Source organism: Eretmochelys imbricata, chromosome 6 (assembly GCF_965152235.1).
Source record: "Eretmochelys imbricata isolate rEreImb1 chromosome 6, rEreImb1.hap1, whole genome shotgun sequence".
Taxonomy (NCBI): Eukaryota; Metazoa; Chordata; order Testudines; family Cheloniidae; genus Eretmochelys; species Eretmochelys imbricata.
In genome coordinates this window covers 121,137,853-121,162,128 of record NC_135577.1, presented here as the reverse complement: position 1 = coordinate 121,162,128, position 24,276 = coordinate 121,137,853, and the positions used below count along the sequence as shown (strand labels likewise).

Below are 24,276 nucleotides of genomic sequence, written 5' to 3'. Positions count from 1 at the left end.
AAGGAGTCATTTGTTTGTCGCTTCATTTCCCATTTCTCTCTTCCCCTTGTGTCTGGTTTGAAGAAAGTGACTCAGCCGACCATCATGGTGTGTGGATAACTCTCACTTCTGCTTTAGCCCAGTCGTATCACTAGGGATGAACTCAGGCTAAGATTTTTCCAAAGTGACAAGCGATTCTGAGTGCATCGATCTTTTAGGTGTCCAGCTTGTGACACCTTCAGAGGGTCTGGCTCCTGGAGGCTGAAGGATAAGCACCTCCTGAAAAATCAGACTTCTTTAAAGGGTTCAGGTTGGGCCTCAAAAAATTGATGCCCCCAGTTTCACTAGTCATCTGTGTTGCTGCCTTGCAGTTTTCTTGCCTACGTAAGTTACAGCTAATAAGTTCAGAACATTGTGTACCAGTAATGAGTTAACTTCCAAGCACTAACCTCTGGGTGCTGCCCAGTACCATGTAAACAATCAGTTCTTTTCATGGATGCCAAATTTGGGGGTCTAAATAGGTTGCCACCGCCTGTTTTAGTGAGCGAGCTACTTTAGTGATCTGGGGAAAGTGTGTAAACTCTGTGCTTTCAGTGAATATTAAAAATACTAAGTTGCCTCACTTTAAACTCTTGCTAACTGGTCAATAAATAGCCCATCTCCTCATGGCAGTACAACCTTGCCTGGATCCCACTGGGACATGAATAACATTCCTGGGCTAAAACAGTAGGTGTTAAGTTTCCTGACAGTCGTGGAAACCTCTCCTTTGCAGTTATCATTTCAGTCGGCCAAAGTGGGTTTTGGCAGCCGGCAGTTTTAATGCATAGTCCTGAATGTGGCCAAAGATTTACCAGAGACTGGCAGCTCCATGAACCCAGGATTATTTTGATATATTGCAGCACTGCGTTTGTTTTCCAAAAGAGACGTTTTCTCTCTCTCTGGGGTATTCCCCCCCCCCCCAATTTGCTGCCGTCACTCAAGATGAGTTTTTACAGTAAGTTCATTGTAAGGCAGGAGGTAGAAGGGGGAGGGATTCAGAAAAGCTCAGTGTAAGGCAGTGTGGCCTAGAGGATATGGCACTAAACTGGGACTTGCCACCGACCTGCTTGGTGACCTTTGGCAAGTCGCTTCTCTTTGGGCTTCCGTTTTCTTCCCCGCCTTTGGTCTATCTTGTCTGTTGAGCTTGTAAATTCTTTGGGGCAGGGACTCTCTCTTACCATCTGTCTATACAGCACCGAGACCAGTGGGGCTGTCATCTTGGTTAGGACCTCTCTGTACTACTGCAATACCAGTAAATTATAGTAATAAATATATGAATGCTGCATTTAATAGAGGAAGAACAGCAAGAAAGACTTGAGTTTATCCTCTGCAACGCTTCTTGGTTAATGGCATTTTTTAACAGCAATGTATGGTTCTCCGTAGCATTTCAAAGGATTGCACTTTTTGTATTTTGCTTAACTGCACAAACAGATACTAGAGTTTTACAGGCTTTCCTGTTGTAGCTGCTTTGTAAAGTTAGATTGTACTCTGTGTACCTGTCTTTATTTTTGTATTACATTCTGTTGCAAACACAGCTAATAGATTAACATTTCCTTTTAAAGCCTTATTGGATAAGACCAAAGCAGTCCTGTGTTGCATGAAGGCTGATAGGTTCTTGCACATTACTGGGAAATTTTTTAAAAAGTTGATCTAAGCAAAATGTACCTGCATTTTCTTCCTGGAATTGAGTATGCAGGCCCTGATTGGAGCAGGGACATGGAACTTAGCATTTCTGAGCTTTGGCACCAAGGTAAACTTACTGAGATGTGTAGCGAGGCAAGGACTCAACGGCACAGCAGTGCCTCCTGCTGGTTGTCTTGAGAATTAGCTCAATTCCAGCACAGAGCGCCCTCTGCAGGCTGGTAGCTCACCTGTTGTAGCCCCGTGTCCCTCCTGGACCCCGGTGCCTCTTTACCTCAGGGTTCTGCCCCAGCAGTTCCCCCACTCTCTCTGGGTCTCCCCTCCCAGGGGAACCCCCCAACCCTCTAAACCCACCTTGCCTCAGTGACTACTGCCAGTCATCATCTAGCCCCCGCTCACTGGGGCAGACTGCAGTCTGTAAACCACCTGTCACTGGCCAGGGGGTTTGGACCTGCTGCCTCTGCCTTACCCCGGACTGCACCTCTGCAGCCCCAGTCCCTTCTTTAGACCTTGCCCAAGGCCTGCAGCCTGGGGAGTTACCAGGCTGGAGCTCCCCAGCTCCTTTTGCCTTTCCCCAGCACTACTCTACCTCAGGTACCCTTCTCTCCCAGGCAGCCAGGTCCTTCTCTCTCCAGAGCTAGAGAGAGACTCCTCCAGCTCCTAGCCTCCAGCCCTCTTATAAGGGCCAGCTGGGCCCTGAGTGAGCTGGCCACAGCTGTGGCTGCTTCCCCAATCGGCCTAGCTTGGCTGCTCCCCTGCCTATTGGAGTGGGGCAGGTGCCCCATTACATTTGGCATAAATATCAGTGACTTTAGAGCCATCCACACAGAAGCAGGCTCTGTAAAACATCAGAAGTTATTTGAGGTTCATTAGATTTTGCACCAGTCTCTTGGCATGACACTTTTTTTTTTTTTTTGTTCTAACTTACTAAAAAATCTCCAGTCTGTTTATTCCCTAATGGGTGTAAAATGTCAGGGGGAGTTGACTTGGACATTGAATAAAACCCCCTGGTACTTGTGGGTGAGGGGGTAGGAAAACACCTAACTAAAGCAGAGGATGGAGGGTCCACATAAGGTTTTCTCAGTCAGAAAGGTGGCTCTTTCTCGTAAACTTCCTGATGTCTACAGGAGCTGAGGCTTGCAGACAGGTTTATATCAATGGCAGGATTTCCCTAGGGTAGGGATTTAGTTAATGCAGCCACTGAATAGAAAAATCAACTTGACCTTGTTACCACCAAGCCAGCTCATCAGCACACATGGGAGGGGGTGGTGAGGGGAGACTCTCTGTGAGCATGTCCCTGTGGAGATCACTCACTCACAAACACACTACACAGTCCAGTTGGAGACTGGGGTTTATCTCCCCCACCCCAAAAGGAAAGGGCACAGGGCCTGCCTGCAAAGGTGTCAGATCCCAAAGCTCTGGCTTCTAGTAGTGTCCTCTTCTTCCACCCCTTCAGCAGGTTCAGAGTCACACGCAACAGCGGCATGCCCTGGCTGTGCTTGTTCCTCAGTCCTTAGGTCACTGGAGAAGGAAATTCAGCCATGGGGGAACAATATATACCCCAGGCCCAGCCACTCTCCCCCAGTAAAGACACTCAAGCGGAAGGGGGCACAGATTTGTCAAAGTGGTTGAACTCTTCGTTTGCACCTCAGTCTTGGGGGCATGAGGGTGTCTGGGCTGTTTATTCAAAATCCATCTAGTTAAACGTCTTTAAACTTAAGCTGTAGAAGCTTGAGGCACTGGGAGTTTCCTGAGGGTTAATGATCGGGTGGGAAGACTTGATGGCCTGTGCAGAAATTTGCCAGGACACCTTTTATAGGAAGGGGCTGCTACAGTTCTGCACAGGAAGTGTTTTTTATTATTGTGGGAGCATCTCTGGTCAATGGCCTTGAAAGTGCTGAGAACTAAATTGACTAGAAAACCAGGGCAAGTTCTGGAACTCATTGAAAGCACTCAGCCTGGAGGCTGAAGCTATTGCTTAAAGGATCAGAACTGCATTTGCTAGTGTATTGTTACCTGCTATTAAATTGCTTTGTGTACGTGAATGGAGGAACAACACATTTACTCTTGTCATTAGGGGCATCTTCTCATTGGGTGTCGACTCTGGAAAGTGTAGCCGGAGGAGCTAGCCTGAAAACCAAATTCCATTTCCAGCTGTGACTCTCTCATTGCAAGGAATGGGTTGGTCTTGAGTCTTTTCATCACTGAGATCAGCTGGAGAGCTGATGCTAATGGTCCTTGGATGTAATCATTGGTGGGGCTGGAGAAGTTGGCTGCTGGAGGCAAAGCCTTTTTGGTGGAGAACTCGAGTTTAGAATTTGCCCTCCTCATGGATCTGACCATTTTTGTTTTAATACTGAAATGCTGCTATGTGCCTTGTGGGATTTGTAGTTTGGATGCTTTGTGCTCCCTTTCTTTCAATGGGATGGGATCCCCAGTGGGACTACATCTCCCATGATGAACAGTCTTCCCTCACTGACCTGAGACTGTGGTGTTGCTTTTTGACTTCTCCCAAAAAATTTTGAGTTTTCAGAGGAGAGGGTGGGATGCAGAAATGTTCCAACCAGCTCTAATCAGAACCCTGAAATCGGTGAGGGAGCAAAGAGATTCCTATGTGAGAACAACCCGAGATGTCCTGATGCTGCCAGTCCTTTTAAAGACTTGTTGGATGATCTCTTGAGAAGCTGAAACCTCCCTCCTCCCCTTGACTTCAGTGTGAATCGAGGGTGCTCAGCACCTCGGAGAAAATGAGGTCATTGTTTCATAGCAAGTATGTCTGACTTCTCACTAACAAAATAGGAACAACAATTGTTCTGAAGAGGCTGCTGCCACCTTAGCTGTGCCAGGCCCAACAGTTCAGGGGCTTTTAAGCCAGTAGGGTCAGATCTGGAGTGTTTGTGCTGGTTATTGACATGCTGTGTTGTTGGCATTAGGGAATTCCATCAGAACCAGGGTGTTGACCGAGATGGCGAAATGTATCTGATGCAGATGTTACTTATTAACACTTGGGGAAAAGTTAGGGAGTTTCTTAATAAATGCTAAAGTCCATGGAGCAGAGAAGCCAATTTTATTTTTCATGTTCTAAAACATATATGCTCTAGCTCAAACAAAGTTATGGGCTTGAAACAAGAATAACTGGGTGAAATTATATGGCCTGTGTATTATACAGAAGGTCCAACTAGATGATCACAATCTTGCCTTAAACTCAATCAACCTATGAATGCAAACTTCAGTTTTCTCTTACTTTTCAAAGAAGAAGATAAACTACAAGTCTTTTTTTTTTTTTTTAAAGAAAAAGTACTATGTGACTTTTGTCTTTGTATTTAGTTGTAACCTTGTGGAGAGGGGAGGTGGGGGTTATACACAGTGTAATTGTTTTTCTGTGGATTCTAATACTGATTCTTGGCAGCGAGCCATTAGCGCAAGCTAACGGTTTTCTCTGGGACTGACCTAATTTTACTGTTGTATCACTTGGTAATATACGCTGCTGGTGTGAGACAGCTGGTGCTCCCTTCTCTCCACGGGGGCGCTGGGGAACTGACCGTGAATTCACCAGCCTTGTAAGTGAGGGAAACAGGTTCATTTGCAGACTTGGCTCTCTTACAAGGTAATCTGGTGTTTCTGATGCACCAGCAGCAGACTCGTTGTGTGCTGGATATTTCTACAGGGAAACTTGCAATTAAAGCTTGCATCAACCTGCTCATGTCAAGGGTCACTTGAACTGGAAAGAACTTTTTCTTCACGTCTCTGTGTGATCCTAGACACTAGCTCTTGGACAAATAATCTCTGTGCCATCCCTGCCTTCACTCCTCCATCCTCCCCAAAAAACCTCACTCCAAACAATGTTGACAATATGACTGCCTGGCATTTCTGTTATCAGTGCAATTCTCAAGGCTAGAATTAAAGCTGAATCAGGATTTCTGTTACAAATCCTTATATTTCTTAGGTCTAAATAGCTCAGCTAGGAAAAAAGGTTTGATTGCGAGGGGGAGAGGGATTAATGTAGCATCCAGATTTAAGCCTTGGAGTGTAAAAATAGTAATTTTGTCCCTTTAAATCTGGCTGGCTATGTGGGAAACCGCCTACAGAATTGAACAGTAGTTCTGTCTGTGGCAGGGGAAACAAAGTGTTTCTGAAGTCAGCCCCAAACTAAAATGTTATCGTTGCAGTCCTACATCAGTGAGCAAACCACCCTGGTATTTGCAAGGATGGATGTGTGTGGGCTGGGGGAGGGTCTTGTAGTAGGACAGTATGGGTCTTTGTCCTCCTCTAGTGGCAGGCCCACATAAGAGGATAACAAATATATTGCACCTGCCAGCTACAAGGGCTAGTGTTTTAGCACAAGTGCTAGAGGCTCGTGCTTTGAATGTGAGAGGTCTTGGGTTCAAATCCCTTCCGGCGGCCAAAGCGGGGTTCGTTACCTGGGGATTGGCCTTGTGTGTTGTTGTAACTGGGTGTACCAGGATGAGTCAACAAAACTTTAGAAAGCTACAGCTTGAATTGCTTTTGTAATTCCGAGCCACAGGCTAACGCAAGCAAAACATGGGTTTTTGTGATAGGAACATTGCTGTAACTCTTCCCAGGAGTGTACAGGAATATGTGCACTGTCTAGCCTTGTGTCAGTCAGTCAGCATAACCCTGGTGCTATAAGGGACTGGTGCCATGGAATCTGGTGTGTTGCAAATATTGTGGTGATAGATGGTTGTTCTAGTAGTGTCCCTATGGCTGCACTTCAGGTGTGCATGTCTCTCGAGCCCTTGATCTGAGATTTTTCATTAGCAGTGTCTGTTCGGCTTGTGCGTGCGCCCTATGCCTCCTCATGCCGTATAACTTTCTATAACCAAAGACCATCCAGATTGTTGCTTTGAGAATCAAGAGTGAACTTTCAGATGTGTGGAGAGCATTTTGCAGGTCTCGAAAGAGCAAACAAATCTGGAAGTGTCTGTCATTGAGAAACTGTTAGCATGAGAGCATGTTCCTGAACCCGTAAACAGCTTTATTTCCTGTCTCATATGCTTCCTTGCTATGCCATGTCACCAGTGTAAATTTGATCTCTTCCAAGTGACTCATGTACAAGGACACAGGAGAGCCTGAAAAGCTATCTGGTGTATTCCACCCAGCAGCGTGTCGTAATCTCCAGCCAAGAGAGCTGGACTCTAAATCATGCAGCATAGCTCAATGGTTTTCAGCCCCTCGAGAATGAATCCAAAGGCAGGAGTCAGCAGTTGTTTAAATTAGGAATGTTATGAGCCTTTTTCTATACACTCATTACTTCCAGCTAAGCCGGGAGTACCCCATACACCATCCTCCACTCCAGGGGGCTAAGGGGCCTGCAGCACCTCTGAGGATTACCACTGGCAACTGATGGAGTATGGGACAGTGGTGTAGAAAAAAGTCGAAAGCCCTTGAAAGAGTGTAGTTTGAGTGGTCATTACCTCTAACATCTGTGGAGAAATCATAACCCCCCAGGTAGAGAGTCTTGTATCTATAGTGAAGTGTCTAATGGCCCATTTTGAGTTTTGGTAAATGGTGGCTACTTCCTAAAAGAGTGAAATATGGTTTATATCCAGTTTATTTACTCTGGGTCAGTTGTAGCAAACTACATCAAAAGCAGCCTCACTGCATTCAGCAGTCAAAAACTTTCAACAGAAGAAATTTTAAAGTTCCAGTACTGAGAGATCTGGGTTAAGTTGTTCTCTAAGGACCTTGGAACCAGAAGATTACCACAGTTAAATCGGGAAGCGTTTAGTTAAAAGCAGACATTGTAACCCTGATTGCATGTAAAGACCTTGTCCCATAGAGCTTTGGGGTTAAAAAGACCAAATAATATACCTAGATCAGAATGCTTGGGATGGTGGGCTCAGAATGTAGGAAATCTCATTGACTTTAAAGCCAGAAAGGACCATCATGATCATCTAGTCTGCTCTAAATCAAACTTAAACTGGTATAATGGAATTATTGTGTGCCGTGTGTTCAGTCTTCATAAAAGAATGTAAAAGGAAAGTAACCCTTATTTCTCCTGATGAGTTTCTTTTTGTTTTCAGGACCAGGAAGAAAATAAAGGAGCCACTAGCTGGCCTGAGTTTTACATTGATCAGCTAAATTCAATGGCTGCTGTAAGTAGTTTTACAATTGTTTTTCTGGCATATGTAGAATAAACAAAAGTGTTCTTTAGCAATGTAGCTATTCTGTAATCAACTGTTACACTTCAGAATATTACTGTCCTCAAATCCATGCTAAATTCTGCCTCCTTTCCCTCTCAATACACTTACTGTCTCCCAGTGTGCGTTTTACATAAGGTGTACGTCTGTGCGCACACGCACACAGGGTAAGCAGCTGAAATGTCATGGCAGGATGCGTAACATGCAGTTTGGCTTGCGTTCACCCTTATGTCAGAAATGTAAGGCTGGAAGGGACCCCAAGATGTCAGATCCTGCCCCCGGCGCTAAGGCAGGACCAAGTAAACTTACACCATCCCCGACAGTTGTTTGTCCAACCTGTCCTTCTAAACCTCCAACGATGAGAATTCCACAGCCTCCCTTGGAAGCTTATTCCAGAGTTTAGCTACCCGTTATAGTTAGATTTTCCTCAGATCTCATCTAAATCTCCTGTGCTGCATATTAAGCCCATTACTACTCGTTGTATGGTCAGTGGACACGGAGAATAATTGATCACCAACCTCTTTATAACAGCCCTTAACTTATTTGAAGACTTATCAGGTCTCTCCTCAGTCTTCTTTTCTCACAACTAAACATGTCCAGTTGTGTTTTTTTTAACCTTTTTGTCATAAATCAGGTTTTCTAAACCTTGTATCATTTTTGTTGCTCTCCTCTGGTCTCTCTCCAGTGTGTCCACATTTTTCCTAACATTTAGCACCCAGAAATGGACACAGTACTCCTGCTGAAACCTCACAATTGCCAAGTAGAGCGGAACAGTTAGCTCCCTTCTCTTACGTACGACACTCCTGTTAATTCGCCCCAGAATGATTTTAGCCTTTTTCACAACTGCCTCACGTTGTCTCCTATTCAGTTTGTGATCCACTCCAACCCTCAGATCCTTTTCAGCAGTACTACCGCATTGCCAGTTGTTCCCCTGTTGCAATTGTTGTCCTATCAGGCCGAGCTGTGAGTCAGCTACAATAACTAGACTGAAGATGAAGGTGGATATTAGGAAAAACTTTTTCACTAGGAGGGTGGTGAAGCACTGGAATGTGTTACCTAGGGAGGTGGTGGAATCTCCTTCCTTTGAGGTTTTTAAGGTCAGGCTTGACAAAGCCCTGGCTGGGATGATTTAGTTGGGGATTGGTCCTGCTTTGAGCAGGGGGTTGGACTACATGACAACCTGAGGTCCCTTCAAACCCTGATATTCTATGATGCTATGAATAGGGCTGCTGTACAGTTCTGCTGCATTTTTCAAAGGAACATGAGTGAATTCTAGTGGGGGCTGGGTGCCAGACTCCTTTATTTTCCTTTGAAAATTCCAGCCCCAGTGTCTCTTCAGTATCTACTATTTGCAACAAATCTGGATCCCTGCTAATCTTGTTACTGACCCCTCCTGTGTTGGTTGGCCCTGACAGTCACACTGTGGGTTTCTTGATATGTGAATCTTGGAGACTATGGATGGAAACGTTTTTCAAGGGCTATGGACTTTGCATTGTGATGCAACTAAGCATTCTATGCATACACCATAACTGCATCTTTCTGATGTGCGTGCAGGCAGGAGTGTGTTTGTGGATACAAAATGATTATTGTTACAGTCACTTTGCCCAGCCTTATGCAAGACACAAATACAGATATGGTCCTCGCCATGAGAACTTGCAAGCTGAAAGACACAGATCAAGCAAGAATGCTTTGGGAGACCGCAGTGCACTTGCTTTAATAGCTGCTTTTCAAACCACAGTTGCTTGGCATTTTAAAGTCTTTCCTTTTTTCCATCCCTCTTCAAATATCAAAATCTTTCTTCAAGCACTGATTGCCACTATAAGTGGGTATGTAGTTAGACTATCCTGAGAGGCAACGCTTAATTGCATGCGGCTCAGCAAATCACTTCACCTGAAGATTAGTATGAATGGTAGAAGCAAAGATCTTAATGAATTCAAAATGTTCAAGACGATTAGTAGTCAAGGGCCTGATTTGACACCCTTTGAAATCCTACATGTCTCAGTGTTGCAGCTCTTGCTGCATAATGACATTGAAAGCTCTAGGGCTTGTCTACACTTTCCGGAGGATTGATGCTGTGGCGATCGATGCATTGGTGGTCGATTTAGCGGCTCTAGTGAAGACCCGCTAAATCGACCGCCAATCACCCTCCCGTCTCCCGAGAAGAGTAAGGGGAGTTGATGGGAGAGCGTCTCCCGTCAACGTCGCATAGCGAGGACCCTGCGATAAGTCGATCTAAGCTACAGTGATTTGAGTTACACTAGTCACGTAACTCAAATTGCGTAGCTTAGATCTACTTTTCCCTTTAGTGTAGACAGGGCCCTAGTTAACTTTACATTCAGACTTCCATTATAATCCTGGTGTTTTCTCATCCTCAAAAACTTTTTTTTTTTTTTTTTAAGCAGAAACTCCCCATATTTGGTGTCAGCTCAGAGGCAATATATTTTCTTCTGGTCAGTTGCCTTTTAGTTACGGGAGTGTTGATAAGATCAGTCTCGGCTCCAGTAACTTGGAATGAATGAAAATCATCAGGCTTGCAATGTAGCCATGGGGCAGGCGCTTAGTACCACAGCATTAGAGCCTTAGCAATATCCTGGGTAGAGAGAGGCAAATGGAGAAGCATGGGGGAAGATAGGCTAGCCCAGATTGGGGGAAGCTGGAGAGGCAGGGAAACAGGTAGGCTGGAGAAGGTGAAGAGAAACTTGGGGTGTAGTTTGGGAAGGTCTTTGTGCATGTGCTCAGAGAAGGGGGAGAGCTGGCTGGGCTGGGAGTAGCCATGTGTAGGAGCTGAGTTTTTGTGATCAAAGCTTTTCTGCACTTCGGGAGCTCTGCAGTGCCTTTGATCTCCTGGCAGTGCGGCACATCGTTAAAGGGGCATAAGGGATGAACGTAGCTTTTTGCTTTTATTGGCATCTTGAAGCTCTGAACTTGTCTTTCCCTCTTTGGCTTCACCTGTACTCTGTTGTCCAGGCCATGAGGCAAGCCACCCAGGCAGCTTTCATGAAGAGCAGCTAGCTACCCTATGGTATCGTAGGCAAAGACGCATGTCCGAGACCACTACAATGAGTGGGGGCCCAATTCTGCCACCCACACTCACCTCAAGTACTACTTCCCCGCGTGAGTAGCGCCCCTGATCCAAGGGGCAGCTCAGAGTGAAATGTTTACCTCCTGGAAGGATGGCAGAGCTGGATCTGTCGCGACTACAATGGAGGAAGTGTCTGTTGAAGCAACAGCCCATTCGGATGCCCCCAGCTGTCCAAGCAACTGCAATGGAGCAGTGCCACGTGTGTGTGCTGTGTATACAGAATGTTTGTTTCTCGTTACTGTAATGGCTCTAACAGGAGGCCCTTGATCAAAGAGAAGAGACACAGTAGCTACACATACCCTGCTTTTTGGGCAGTCAGCGTCTTACCTAGTTACGCCGGCAGGCGTTACTGTCTGGTAGAGGCAGCTGCAGTTAGCCATTGGCTATTTTTACAGGATGGACTAAGGGTGACGCTCGCTCCCATCTCCACCACAGTCCGGGTAATCAGGCTTGTGTGGGGAGCTCGGCAGGGAGCACAACCCTTCCCATCCCCCCAGTGGATGGGAGTGGGGCTCGGCAGGGAGCAAAACCCTCCCCATCCCCACCATGGAGGGACAAGCCCTTCAGGGCTGTCTTGTGACCCCTCCATGGTCCCTGCACAGTCACAGGGTCTGAGCCCACTGGGTCATTGTGAGTGCAAATCCTCCTCTAAAATGACCAACCACCATGCTGCAGCGTCCTCTTGTGCTCCCCTGCCCTTCTGTGCAGGGACAGTGGAAGACTGATGTGATTCTTGTGCAGGCTCCCTGGGCATCTGGGTTAATGTTCTCCTAAATGCTTAAAGAATTACAGTACTCCTAATCCTGCCCAGGCAGCATGGTGCATATCAATCTGTCTGCGGAAATGGAGATCTTCGGGGGTGTTTTGTTACAAGGTACTGCAATTGTTTTGTTCTGTATTTTTATTTCTGCCTCTTGGAAACCTGTGTCTCCAAGGACTGACCTACTGATTAGACCCTAAACTTTCATTTAGTTTCATCTAGCCCTGACAGTTGCAGAGCAAACATTCCAAGTGTGAATCAGCACTGGGTGTGGTCTGTATGAGTTTGCAGATAGGCAGCCTGAAACAATAGGTCTGAGCTGCACAAACTGCTCCATTCATCTCTATGGTGTGTTGACTCTGGAACCTAATGGTAACCCAGAGGACAGCATGTACTGCTTCACTGCTGGTCATTCAACTAACATGTTGATCCATTGCTGTTGGATACAGTGGAGCAGATGCTGCTGTCGAGGCTTGCTGCGGTGGAGAAGTGAGAGGTCAAGTTAAATATGCATGTGCTCACATGGGGAAGAGGGGAAAAAGCTGTAACCCTTATGTACTGGTAAAAGTCTCCACTGCTTCCCTAAAGCTCCAGCTGTGCCCTGCCCTGTTGTCTAACATTCTGGCTTCTGCTTGGCACTTCAATAGCACAGCTATGCACTGTCAGTTCAAACACCTGTGGCACGCTGAAATGGGACAATGCACTGGTTTATTAATCTTCCCAAAAGTCTGGAGTTTGGTGCTTTTTTCCCCCCGAAGTGAACCTGCTGCAGAATTCAGCATTGGCTCATCACATCAAAACTGGAAGCCTTTCCCAGGGCTAGAGCTTGCTGCAGAGCACACAGGGCCTTGAGTTGCAGCAGTATCTACTGACTATGTAACACACAAACTCCCTGCTGCATTGGCATTTCATCCCTTCCAGCTTCATGAGCATCCTACGAAATGTTGGAAAATAAGTCTTCATAACGGCTCAGTGTTGGTCCAGCTCTGCTTCTGTTGTTGTAATCATGGGATTTTTCCCATTGATTCGAATGGAAGCAGGGCAACAGCTGAGTACACCTACCTAGATCAGAGAGAGAGAGACCCCTCTCTGGATGGGCTTTCTTTATTTGATCACCTGAAAGCTATATTAAGGTGGTATCTCAGGTGTCCCTCTTGCTGGGTCTGAGGGAATCTTTGAGCCCTTGTTTTGTGACAGCCTGGCTGACCAGTGGGAGGTTTCAGAGCTACTCAAAGTAGGCCAGGGCTGCTCATCAATATGTGACCCCTTTCCCTCCTTTCCTTGTGTAAATGAGAATTCTGCAAGCCACCATCTCCCCTGAATGAAAAGCCCCTTCTCCCTTTGCTGAAAGGAACAAATACAGGCAGTTGCCTTTTGCTGCCAGTCGGAGACGCTCTATTCCTTTTGCCCGTGTGTTTGCAATTTTCCCATGGTTCGGTGAGCCTAGTGCGGCTAAAGCTCACATTGGTGTTCCTCAGATGTGGGCACTGGGTTATGGGATCATAAATGCCTCAACTATTCATTGTCCTAGTGTATATAAAACACTTCAGCTGTGCTGGAGGAGATTAATGTACCCCACTGGATTTCAGTTGAATTTTACAGTGGATTGCTCTCATGGAGCAGTGACATCATCCATCAGACATTTCTGCAGGGCAGCTTCCTCCCTTGTAACACGGCGGTGACAGCTGTCCAATTGCATCACCAACCAGCAGGCAGCTTGAGCGGAAGCAATAACCATTTTAAAAAAACAAACAAAAAAACCCCCCTCCTCCTCAGGGTTTTTTTGTTCACCTTTCCTTGGAGTCTCACGGGTCTCCCTTTCCCTCTGTTTTGAAACAAAATCCAGGGGTCCAATGAGGGGGAAAGCCAATGAGTAATGTGCGGGACCAAGCTGATGCCTTTGTGGGTATCCCTGATCTATAAATCCATAATACTCGCCGTTAACAGTAATGTGCAAGAGAGAGACCGGCTAAATTTAAGACACGTGTTTAAAACCCATTTTATGTGTGTTTAAATGCAGGCTCAGGCCTCTTATGTTCAAACCTGCATACTCCTTCCGGGTGTTACCCACTCGTGACTTTTATTGTGAGTCTTGTGATATTTCATGTCTGTCTTAATGCCCAGCTCCTGACTTTGTGTGACTTTTATGGGAGAAGCTCAGCTCTGATTGTAAAAAGGAAGAGAAAAGCTTGAAAATGGGAACTCTACAGGCTGAAAAACCAGATTGTGGGGCGCGAGGGGGGATGACATCCAGTGTTTGGTTTTAAAAAAAACAACCGCCTCATGATTTTGGGGGGCCTGACTCATCATATTTTTGGCTGGGTTTGGCAGTATTGTGGTCACCCACATTCCTGTCTCCCCACTAAAGCAGAAGGAGTTACTATTTTACAGAGAAAGATAAAGGAGGGGAGCCTCTTCTAGTGGTTAGAGCATAGGATCAGGAGTCAGGAGATTTGGCTTCTCTTTCTGGCTGTGGCCAATGTGCAAGTCATTTGGGCCCAAATCCTCAGAAGTATTTAGGCCCCTAGCTCCTGTTGAAACCAGTGTGAGTTGGGTGCCTGAATGCTTGAGGATCAGGGTCCTAGCCCCTCTCTACTTCAGTTTCCTTAGCTATTAAATGGGGGTGATCCCCCCGAAGTCAGAGGCTTGCTGAGGGCCAAGGAATGAATATCTGGGAAGCGGTAAGGCCAGCTAGATGGCTGGAATCTGGCCAGCCTCTCTGGAAAGTCCGGACTACCTTCCCAGTCAGGGTTCCTTGCCTCAGTGGGACCAGCAGGATCTGTGACAGACAGAAAAACAGCAGCTGTTGAGTGGTTTATATGGAGTGAGCCCAGTTCCCAGTGGACCAGCATTCGCGTGCCCCCAGCCCCACCGTGAGGTACACTGATTGATTTGCCCCCTGGATGGCGACTTCAGCAGCAGCCAGGGCTTGAACCGGCTGTCAAGACTGAACTACTCACTTGCCTGTGCTGATTTAAGTAGCCTATCCAAGTCCATATTTGAGGCTCCCGGTCACCTGGGAAGCCTGCCGGTATCAATGCCTCTAGCTGTGCCTGCGCCCATCACAAGGTCACAACTGCTAAGCTTCACACAAGCAAAATTAAAGCTAAATAGTGTAAACATGCATGCAACCGGTGTATAGACCTTTCCACAGCATATCGTTAATCCAAGGTGGGCTATTTACAACTGGCAGATTATTTCCATGAGTATTTAGTAAGGCTTTTCTTTTTTGGACCCAACATGAATGTGGAGCACCTGAAATTAAGGGTGTGTCAGCTCCAGATATTTAAGGGACTTCCACTCAGACACCAACTCTGCTACAGAGTCCTGTGGTCCATTCAGATCTGCTGACAGGGTAGTGTAGAGTGATAGCCTTTATGCACTGCCCTCGCACTTACCCTGTGAAGGACTGGCTTGAATTTTTAATCTAGAGACAGCTGTGTTGTAAACGGAGTCCATTGAGTATGCAGCATAACATCCACCCCTTATCTCATGATCAAGGAACTGCAGCTGAAGCTCCGGTGGTGAAATGGATTGGCCTTTACCCATGAGCAGGAGAGGCAGAGCCCTCCAATGGGGAGGGAATGGGACTCTTCAGATCTGGGTCCAATTCCTGGTTCTGCCTCTAGCCTGCTGTGTGGCACTTCTCCTCTCTGGGCCTCTGCTGCCACTCCCGTCTTTAGTCTGCTCTGTTCAGGGTACATCTGGACTTCATGCTGGAGGGGTCAATCCCAGCTGGAGAAGACGTAACCTGCGCTAGTTCAGATCAAGCTAGCATGCTAATGATAGACGCGTCGCTGCAGTGGTGTGAGCGGCAGGAGGGGTTAGCAGCCCAAGGACAGGCCTAGCAACTCAGGATCCTACTCAGGGCAGCTAGCCCCTCCTGCGGTTTGCACTGCCATGGCTATGCTTCTGTTTTCAGCACGCTCATTCAATCAGAGCTGGGTCAGGTATGTCTCCTCACGCTGGAAATTACACTTCCAGCTCCAAGTGCAGTCCTACCTTTAGATTAGACTTAGTCTATAAGGTCAGAAGGGACCATCACGATCATCTAGTCTGACCTCCTGCACGTTGCAGGCCACAGAACTTTATCCATCCACTTCTGGAATAGACCCCTAACCTCTATCTGTTACACTGAAGTCCTCAAATTATGATTTAAAGACTTCAAGTCACAGAGAATCCGCCATCTGCACTATTTAAACCTACAAGTGACCCGTGCCTCAACAGTGTGGCCTCTTTATAGCAAGGGCAGATTCTTACAATGTGCGTTGTACAAAGGGACTGCGATCTCAGTTGGGGCCTCAAGGTGCTACCATAATGCAAATTAGGAACTAGTTTTAGATATAAGATTCACTGCCTGTTATGTTAAATTGCCGAGTTTGGAATGAAGTTCTTCCTGGCTACTAAATAGAAAGAAAACCTGAGCTTTTCGGGGCAGGAGCTGTCTTTTTGTTCTGTCTCTGTGGCGCACCTGGTACAATGAGGTCCTGGTCTGTGACTGGGACTCTTATTCCTACTGCAATACAAATAAATGTTTCCTCCTAGAGTATTACTGTACACACAGTTTGACGATTACTAGGTACATCTGCTCAGTGACCTGTTCGATCGAAGTTACATATTACAACGAATGTTCGTTTTGCTATTGCAGTGGTTAGTCTCTAAGGTGCCACAAGCCCTCCTTTTCTTTTTGCGAATACAGACTAACGGCTGCTACTCTGAAACCTGTAATTATGTATTTACTCTGCTGACAGAGAGCCGAACCCTGTTGTATAAACCTGTCTTTCTCCATTTACAGAGAAAATCGCTGATAGCTTTGGAAAAAGAAGATGAGGAGGAGAGAAATAAAACAATAGAGAGTTTGAAGACGGCACTGAGGACAAAACCAATGAGGCAATTATTTTCTCTTTCCTTGCTTTGGTGCCACCGTTTTCCAACACAAGCAGCTGCAGTTAGTCCATCCTGTAAAAATACCGAATTGCAAAGGGTGATGCTCACTCTGATCTCCATCACAGTCCAACACAGGAATCTTAAAATAGAAAAGGAGGACTTGTGGCACCTTAGAGACTAACAAATTTATTTGAGCATGAGCTTTCGTGAGCTACAGCTCACTTCATCGGATGCATTCAGTGGAAAATACAGTGGGGAGATTTGTATACACAGAGAACATGAAACAATGGGTGTTACTGTACACACTGTAATAGCTCACCTTAAGTGATCACTCTCGTTACAGTGTGTATGGTAACACCCATTGTTTCATGTTCTCTGTGTATATAAATCTCCCCACTGTATTTTCCACTGAATGCATCCGATGAAGTGAGCTGTAGCTCACGAAAGCTTATGCTCAAATAAATTTGTTAGTCTCTAAGGTGCCACAAGTCCTCCTTTTTCTTTTTGCAAATACAGACTATCACGGGTGCTACTCTGAAACCTGTTAAAATAGAAATATCTGTTTATATTATTGATAGATGAGAGACATAATCAGTGTTGACCAGGAGACTTGGAGCTGCGGAGTCCTGAACTGCAATCTCAGCTCAGACCTTAGCTACTTTGTGGGACTACCAGCTCTCCTTTAGTCTCCTCATCTGTAAGATGGGACATGATGATCTCTACTAGGACTGTGTGGGACCCAGAATTCCCATTTTGTAGGAAATTCTGTGCTTTTGAAATTTTGCTTTCACTCCAGATTGGAGTGGCACTCTGAAAATTAAAATTTCCCTTGAAAATTTGGGGAGAAAATTGTTTTGGGTCAATCAAAACCTTTTGATTTGGTTTTGACTCATTTTATATTTTGCTAAAATATAATAAAAACCCTGAAAGTTATTCTGGAAAAAAAAAAAATGAAATGCTTCATACTGATTTCCCCCCCTTTCTAAATGCAATTTTGCAGAAATCAACCCGTGCCCGCTAACACTTTAGATTTAATCAAATCAGTATTTTTCTGGCAGAAGACTGTTTTGTTGGAAAGTTTTCAACCAACTTCAATATCTACTTCATGGGGTGTCCCTCTGAGTATGAAAAGTGCTGCAAATGTGTGTGGCTCCATAAAGTATTTCCACTTCACATTTAAAAAACAGGTTGTGAAACAAACAGAGCTGGATGCATCACCAAAGGGGACTATGGCATTAGGCATCCAACTCCCACTGAAATCCCAGGAGATTCATTTCCTTAGGTGCCTTTGAAAATCCCAGCCTCTGATTTGGGGCAAAACTTTTCAAAGGTGCCCAAGTGATTTAGGAGCCTAAATCCCCCATTGAAAGTCAATGGGATTTAGGGGCTTTAAACATCACTGAAAATGAGTGTTACTCTCAGGCCTCCTCATTCTCCAGGTGAAGCCAGTGGCAAAAGTATCAAATGACTTTCTCCTGAGGGCTTGCAGAGACTGCGAGCTGGTGTGAGGCAAGCTGGAGTGTAAATCTGCAGCGCCCTAACGTGCCAGGCGCTCACTGGCCGTGTGGACCCTGCTACCACATGTTGAACGTTCCCTGGTGCATTTTCATCTGCTCCGCTTTGAAACAGGAGCGGATCAAAGCGCACTCGGGCACTTTTAGTGCGCTATAACAGGATCCAAAGGGCCAGTTAGCGCACAACAAACTAGTGTGTGTTGTAGATTTACACCCCCCAGTTTGCCAGGCGCTAATTTGCCATCTAGACAAGCCCTCAGATTGTGATTAACCCTTTTACTGCTGGGCATCTGCCATTGTCTGTTACCATACACTGGAATCAACAGCATGCTCTTTGTGTGTTCATCCATTTAGCAGGTACCTTCTGCCAGGAGAGAATGCACCTGTCTTACATGGCATCATTTGAGTGAGTTAACAAACGCAATACAGTCTAATGTGTAGATCAAGGGATTCTTTCCATTGGTTTTAATGTGATATTCTTCGTGACAGGTTTGTAACCAGATTTATCGACTTGGATGGCTTGACGTGTATTCTGAACTTTCTGAAAAGCATGGACTATGAGACCTCAGAGTCTCGAATACATACCTCTCTCATTGGGTGTATAAAAGCACTAATGAACAACTCTCAAGGACGGGCTCATGTCCTGGCCCATCCAGAGAGTATTAATGTAATTGCTCAGAGTCTGAGCACCGAGAACATAAAGACAAAGGTGGCAGTGCTGGAAATCATGGGCGCTGTGTGCCTGGTTCCTGGGGGCCACAAAAAGGTATTGGAGGCCATGCTGCACTACCAGAAATACGCCAGCGAAAGGACTCGCTTTCAGGTACGTGGTCTTCCGTTTTCTCTTCATGCTTCATAAACTCCTTTCCTCAGGTTTACACGGTGTTTGTGAGGGGAAAGATCATCTGCCCTGCCCTGCTCTGTTCCCCTTGTGCTATCCGATTGGAAATCGGATGCAAGCCCCTAGCTACTCAGAGACACCTCCTGCACCTCTTTCTCAGGGGGCACATGGAGAGTGGGCGAGGCCAGGGCACAACGCACTCTGGCCGTCTCCAGCCAGGGGATAGCCTTTTGGGGACCATCGCCAGATAGTGCAAGTTAGAGTACCCCCTGAGCTGCTCTGGTATGAGCCAGGGCTGAGCAGAAAACCAGGGAATTGGAACTGGGGCTCTCCCCTGCATCTCCGTGTTTTACCTGGCAGAGGCCGGATGTAGTCTTGGGGAGCCTGAAAATCCCCGCTGTCCTGCAAGCTGAATTCCATTGAATAAGAGTTACTGGTTTATAAGGAAATAAAACAAACTAACTTGCTTTTGCAGAGCAACTGGAATCTTAAAGCTCCAGGACTATAACACCCCCGGAAGCTATGATGTAACAATTTGACATTAGCAGTATATGTCAAGGCAGGGAATGTTAAACAGCACTATACAGCTGTAGAAGTGTGTGTCTAGCCATTTAAACCCTGTAAATGGGTTACCATTATCAGAAGTGCATGGGGCTCATCAGGTTTCTGGGAGCCCACAAACGAGTCATTCAAATCTTCGTGGTTGTTTCTGCGGTGCATTTTTTCACCCTGTGGCATATCTGTCTGTTTGGCAGACGCTGATGAATGACTTGGATAAAAGCACGGGAAGGTATCGAGACGAAGTGAATTTAAAGACAGCCATCATGTCCTTCATTAACGCGGTCCTGAGCCAAGGGGCTGGAGTGGTAAGTTGTGTGTGGCTCTTTGGGGGGGCTCTTTCAAATAGAGTTTTAGTAGAGCTGCGTCCTGCAATGTTCACCCTTTGTCTTTTCTTTTCAGGAAAGTCTGGATTTCAGACTCCATCTTAGATATGAATTTCTAATGCTGGGAATTCAACCAGTCATTGATAAACTAAGGGAGCATGAAAATTCAACGTTAGACAGGTGAGGAAAACTATTCCATAACTTGCAGCTCATCTGCTGGATTCATCCTTTTCTTGGGGGCCAGCTTCCTCTTTTTAAGGACTCCCTCACTGGTGCTCAGAGTGACAGCCACATGTTTCTAGATTCTTTGGCTCTAAGCAGAATCCATGTAGTATAACATTTGGCAAAAGTCTGCTTAAACCGCACTGAAGTTAATGGAGGTTTACTCAGCACCTGCCCCATTGTTATGTACGTTGAAAGCTTACACTTCTCAGCCATCTAGGGTGAAATTCACCCCTGTGCAGAGGGCAGGCTCAGGGCCTATCTTCACCCTAATCTTAATCCACTTCACCCTAATTTTAAATTTTTAAGTGGCGTTATAGACCTTGTGAGTTTCACCCCTAGTTTGTCCGAGCATAATTTTTCCTTCTTCCATAGGGCTGTCAGAGAGAGAGAACATTACTACGATACTTAACCAGACCAAAATCTGACTAAGGTGTTCTTAAGCATTTTGGAGTGTATAGCTGACAGGCCTTACTCTAATAACTGACGTTTTTGCTATTACTGTTTAAATTTGTAGATGTTGCTGGTATTCTCTAGAAAATCATTGCTGATTATTGATTTTTGAAACCCTTCAAATCAGTTGATTACTCTTATCTATCTTATAAGTGCTATTTTAAATATCTGTTTTCCAAATTGTTTGTTTTTTCTTCCCCACCAGGCATTTAGATTTTTTTGAAATGCTTAGAAATGAAGATGAACTGGAATTTGCCAAAAGATTTGAACTAGTATGTATGCTGCCTATTGTTGTAATTATTGTTGTTTGTTTGAAATCAGCATATTGTGGTCTTGGTTAAAATTGGGAGATTGTGGGGAAGCCTGAATTCTGAATTGATGTTGGGAAAACCACTTATCCGTTCTCTGCTTCTGTGCCCTTTCTGTAAAATGGGGATAATACTTGCATCAGAGAGGTTTGCAGTCTACATGGACTGATATTTGGAAAGTATTCTTGTACGGAAGAGGCAGTAGGACAATGGGATGGGATTCGCGAGTTCCTAGCTCAGTTACAGGCTCCTGGTGCAACCTCCAGCAAGTCATTTTCATAGATTCATAGATTCATAGATATTTAGGTCAGAAGGGACCATTATGATCATCTAGTCTGACCTCCTGCACAACGCAGGCCACAGAATTTCACCCACCACTCCTACAAAAAAACCTCACACCTATATCTGTGCTATTGAAGTCCTCAAATTGTAGTTTAAAGACCTCAAGGAGCAGAGAATCCTCCAGCAAGTGACCCGTGCCCCATGCTACAGAGGAAGGCGAAAAACCTCCAGGGCCTCTTCCAATCTGCCCTGGAGGAAAATTCCTTCCCGACCCCAAATATGGCGATCAGCTAAACCCTGAGCATATGGGCAAGATTCATCAGCCAGATACTACAGAAAATTCTTTCCCAGAAAATTCTTTCCCAGGTAACTTGGATCTTACCCCATCTAAAACCCATCACAGGCCATTGGGCCTATTTACCGTGAATATTTAATTACCAAAACCATGTTATCCCATCATACCATCTCCTCCATAAACTTATCGAGTTTAATCTTAAAGCAAGATAGATCTTTTGCCCCCACTACTTCCCTCGGAAGGCTATTCCAAAACTTCACTCCTCTGATGGTTAGAAACCTTCGTCTAATTTCTAATCTAAATTTCCTAGTGGCCAGTTTATATCCATTTGTTCTTGTGTCCACATTGGTACTGAGTTTAAATAATTCCTCTCCCTCTCTGGTATTTATCCCTCTGATATATTTATAGAGGGCAATCATATCTCCCCTCAGCCTTCTTTTAGTTAGGCTAAACAAGCCAAGCTCCCTGAGTCTCCTTTCATAAGACAAGTTTTCCATTCCTCGGATCATCCTAGTAGCCCTTCTCTGTACCTGTTCCAGTTTGAATTCATCCTTCTTAAACATGGGAGACCAGAACTGCACACAGTACTCCAGGTGAGGTCTCACCAGTGCCTTATATAACGGTACTAAAACCTCCTTATCCCTACTGGAAATACCTCTCCTGATGCATCCCAAGACGACATTAGCTTTTTTCACAGCCATATCACATTGGCAGCTCATAGTCATCCTATGATCAACCAATACTCCAAGGTCCTTTTCCTCCTCCGTTACTTCTAGTTGATGCGTCCCTAGCTTATAACTAAAATTCTTGTTATTAATCCCTAAATGCATGACCTTACACTTCTCACTATTAAATTTCATCCTATTCCTATTACTCCAGTTTACAAGGTCATCCAGATCCTCCTGTAGGGTATCCCTGTCCTTCTCTAAATTAGCTATACCTCCCAGCTTTGTATCATCTGCAAACTTTAGTAGCACACTCCCACTTTTTGTGCCCAGGTCAGTAATAAAAAGATTAAATAAGATTGGTCCCAAAACCGATCCCTGAGGAACTCCACTGGTAACCTCCCTCCAACTTGACAGTTCACCTTTCAGTAGGACCCGTTGTAGTCTCCCCTTTAACCAATTCCCTATCCACCTTTCAATATTCCTATTGATGCCCATCTTATCCAATTTAACTAATAATTCCCCATGTGGCACCGTATCAAACGCCTTACTAAAATCTAAGTAAATTAGATCCACTGCGTTTCCTTTATCTAAAAAATCTGTTACTTTCTCAAAGAAGGAGATCAGGTTGGTTTGGCACGATCTACCTTTTGTAAAACCATGTTGTATTTTGTCCCATTTACCATTGACTTCAATGTCCTTAACTACCTTCTCCTTCAAAATTTTTTCCAAGACCTTGCATACTACAGATGTCAAACTAACAGGCCTATAATTACTTGGATCACTTTTTTTCCCTTTCTTAAAAATAGGAACTATGTTAGCAATCCTCCAATCATACGGTACAACCCCTGAGTTTACAGATTCATTAAAAATTCTTGCTAATGGGCTTGCAATTTCTTGTGCCAATTCTTTTAATATTCTTGGATGAAGATTATCTGGGCCCCCCGATTTAGTCCCATTAAGCTGTTTGAGTTTCGCTTCTACCTCAGATATGGTGATGTCTACCTCCATATCCTCATTCCCATTTATCATGCTACCATTATCCCTAAGATCCTCTTTAGTCTTATTAAAGACTGAGGCAAAGTATTTGTTTAGATATTGGGCCATGCCTAGATTATCCTTGACCTCCACTCCATCCTCAGTTTTTAGCGGTCCCACTTCTTCTTTCTTTGTTTTCTTCCTATTTATATGACTATAGAACCTTTTACTATTGGTTTTAATTCCCTTTGCAAGGTCCAACTCTACTTGACTTTTAGCCTGTCTCACTTTATCCCTACATATTCTGACCTCAATAAGGTAGCTTGCCTTACTGATCCCTCCCTTCTTCCACTCCCTATATGCTTTCTGCTTTTTCTTAATTACCTCTCTAAGATGCTTGCTCATCCAGCTTGGTCTACAACTCCTGCCTATGAATTTTTTCCCCTTTCTTGGGATGCAGGCTTCCGATAGCTTCTGCAGCTTTAATTTAAAATAATCCCAGGCCTCCTCTACCTTTAAACCCATAAATTCTTCAGTCCAATCCACTTCCCTAACTAATTTCCTTAATTTTTGAAAGTCAGCCCTTTTGAAATCAAAAACCTTAGTTGCAGATTTATTTTTGTTAATCCTTCCATTCAGTTTGAACTGAATTAGCTCATGATCACTTGAGCCAAGATTATCCCCTACAACCATTTCCTCTATGAGGTCCTCATTACTCACCAAGACCAAATCTAAAATAGCATCCCCTCTAGTTGGTTCGGCAACTACTTGCTGAAGGAATCCATCAGCTATCGCATCTAGGAAAATCTGAGCCCTATTATTATTACTAGCACTCGTCCTCCAGTCTATATCTGGGAAGTTAAAGTCTCCCATGATCACACAGTTTCCATTAGTATTTACTTTATTAAAAACATTAAAAAGGGCTCTATCCATATCCAAATTAGATCCCGGCGGTCTATAGCACACCCCAAGCACTATCCCAGGGGAGGCTCTAATAGTTTTCTTCCCCAATTTAATTTTTGCCCAGACAGACTCAGTCATATTCATTTCATCGCTTCTTATTTCTTTACATTCTATCTCATCATTGATATACAGTGCTACTCCACCACCTTTACCTTTATTTCGGTCTTTCCTAAACAGCACATACCCTTCAATACCTGTAGCCCAGTCATGACTACTATTCCACCAGGTCTCTGTTATACCTATAATATCTGGTTTCACTTCCTGCACCAGTAACTCTAGTTCCTCCATTTTGTTACCTAGGCTCCTTGCATTAGTGTACAAA

General features: G+C 44.9%; 1 protein-coding gene across 2 annotated transcripts in view; it reads left to right on the top strand.

The window, feature by feature from the left end:
- The window catches only part of DAAM1 (dishevelled associated activator of morphogenesis 1), a 189,446-nt gene that overhangs the window by 114,966 nt on the left and 50,204 nt on the right, over positions 1-24,276 (top strand). For both annotated transcript variants that reach the window (XM_077819544.1, XM_077819543.1), the window contains exons 4-9: positions 7,704-7,775; positions 16,458-16,552; positions 18,553-18,886; positions 19,660-19,770; positions 19,865-19,968; positions 20,669-20,735. In XM_077819544.1, coding sequence (XP_077675670.1) covers positions 7,704-7,775; positions 16,458-16,552; positions 18,553-18,886; positions 19,660-19,770; positions 19,865-19,968; positions 20,669-20,735 — 783 coding nt within the window. The remainder of the gene's footprint in view (positions 1-7,703; positions 7,776-16,457; positions 16,553-18,552; positions 18,887-19,659; positions 19,771-19,864; positions 19,969-20,668; positions 20,736-24,276) is intronic.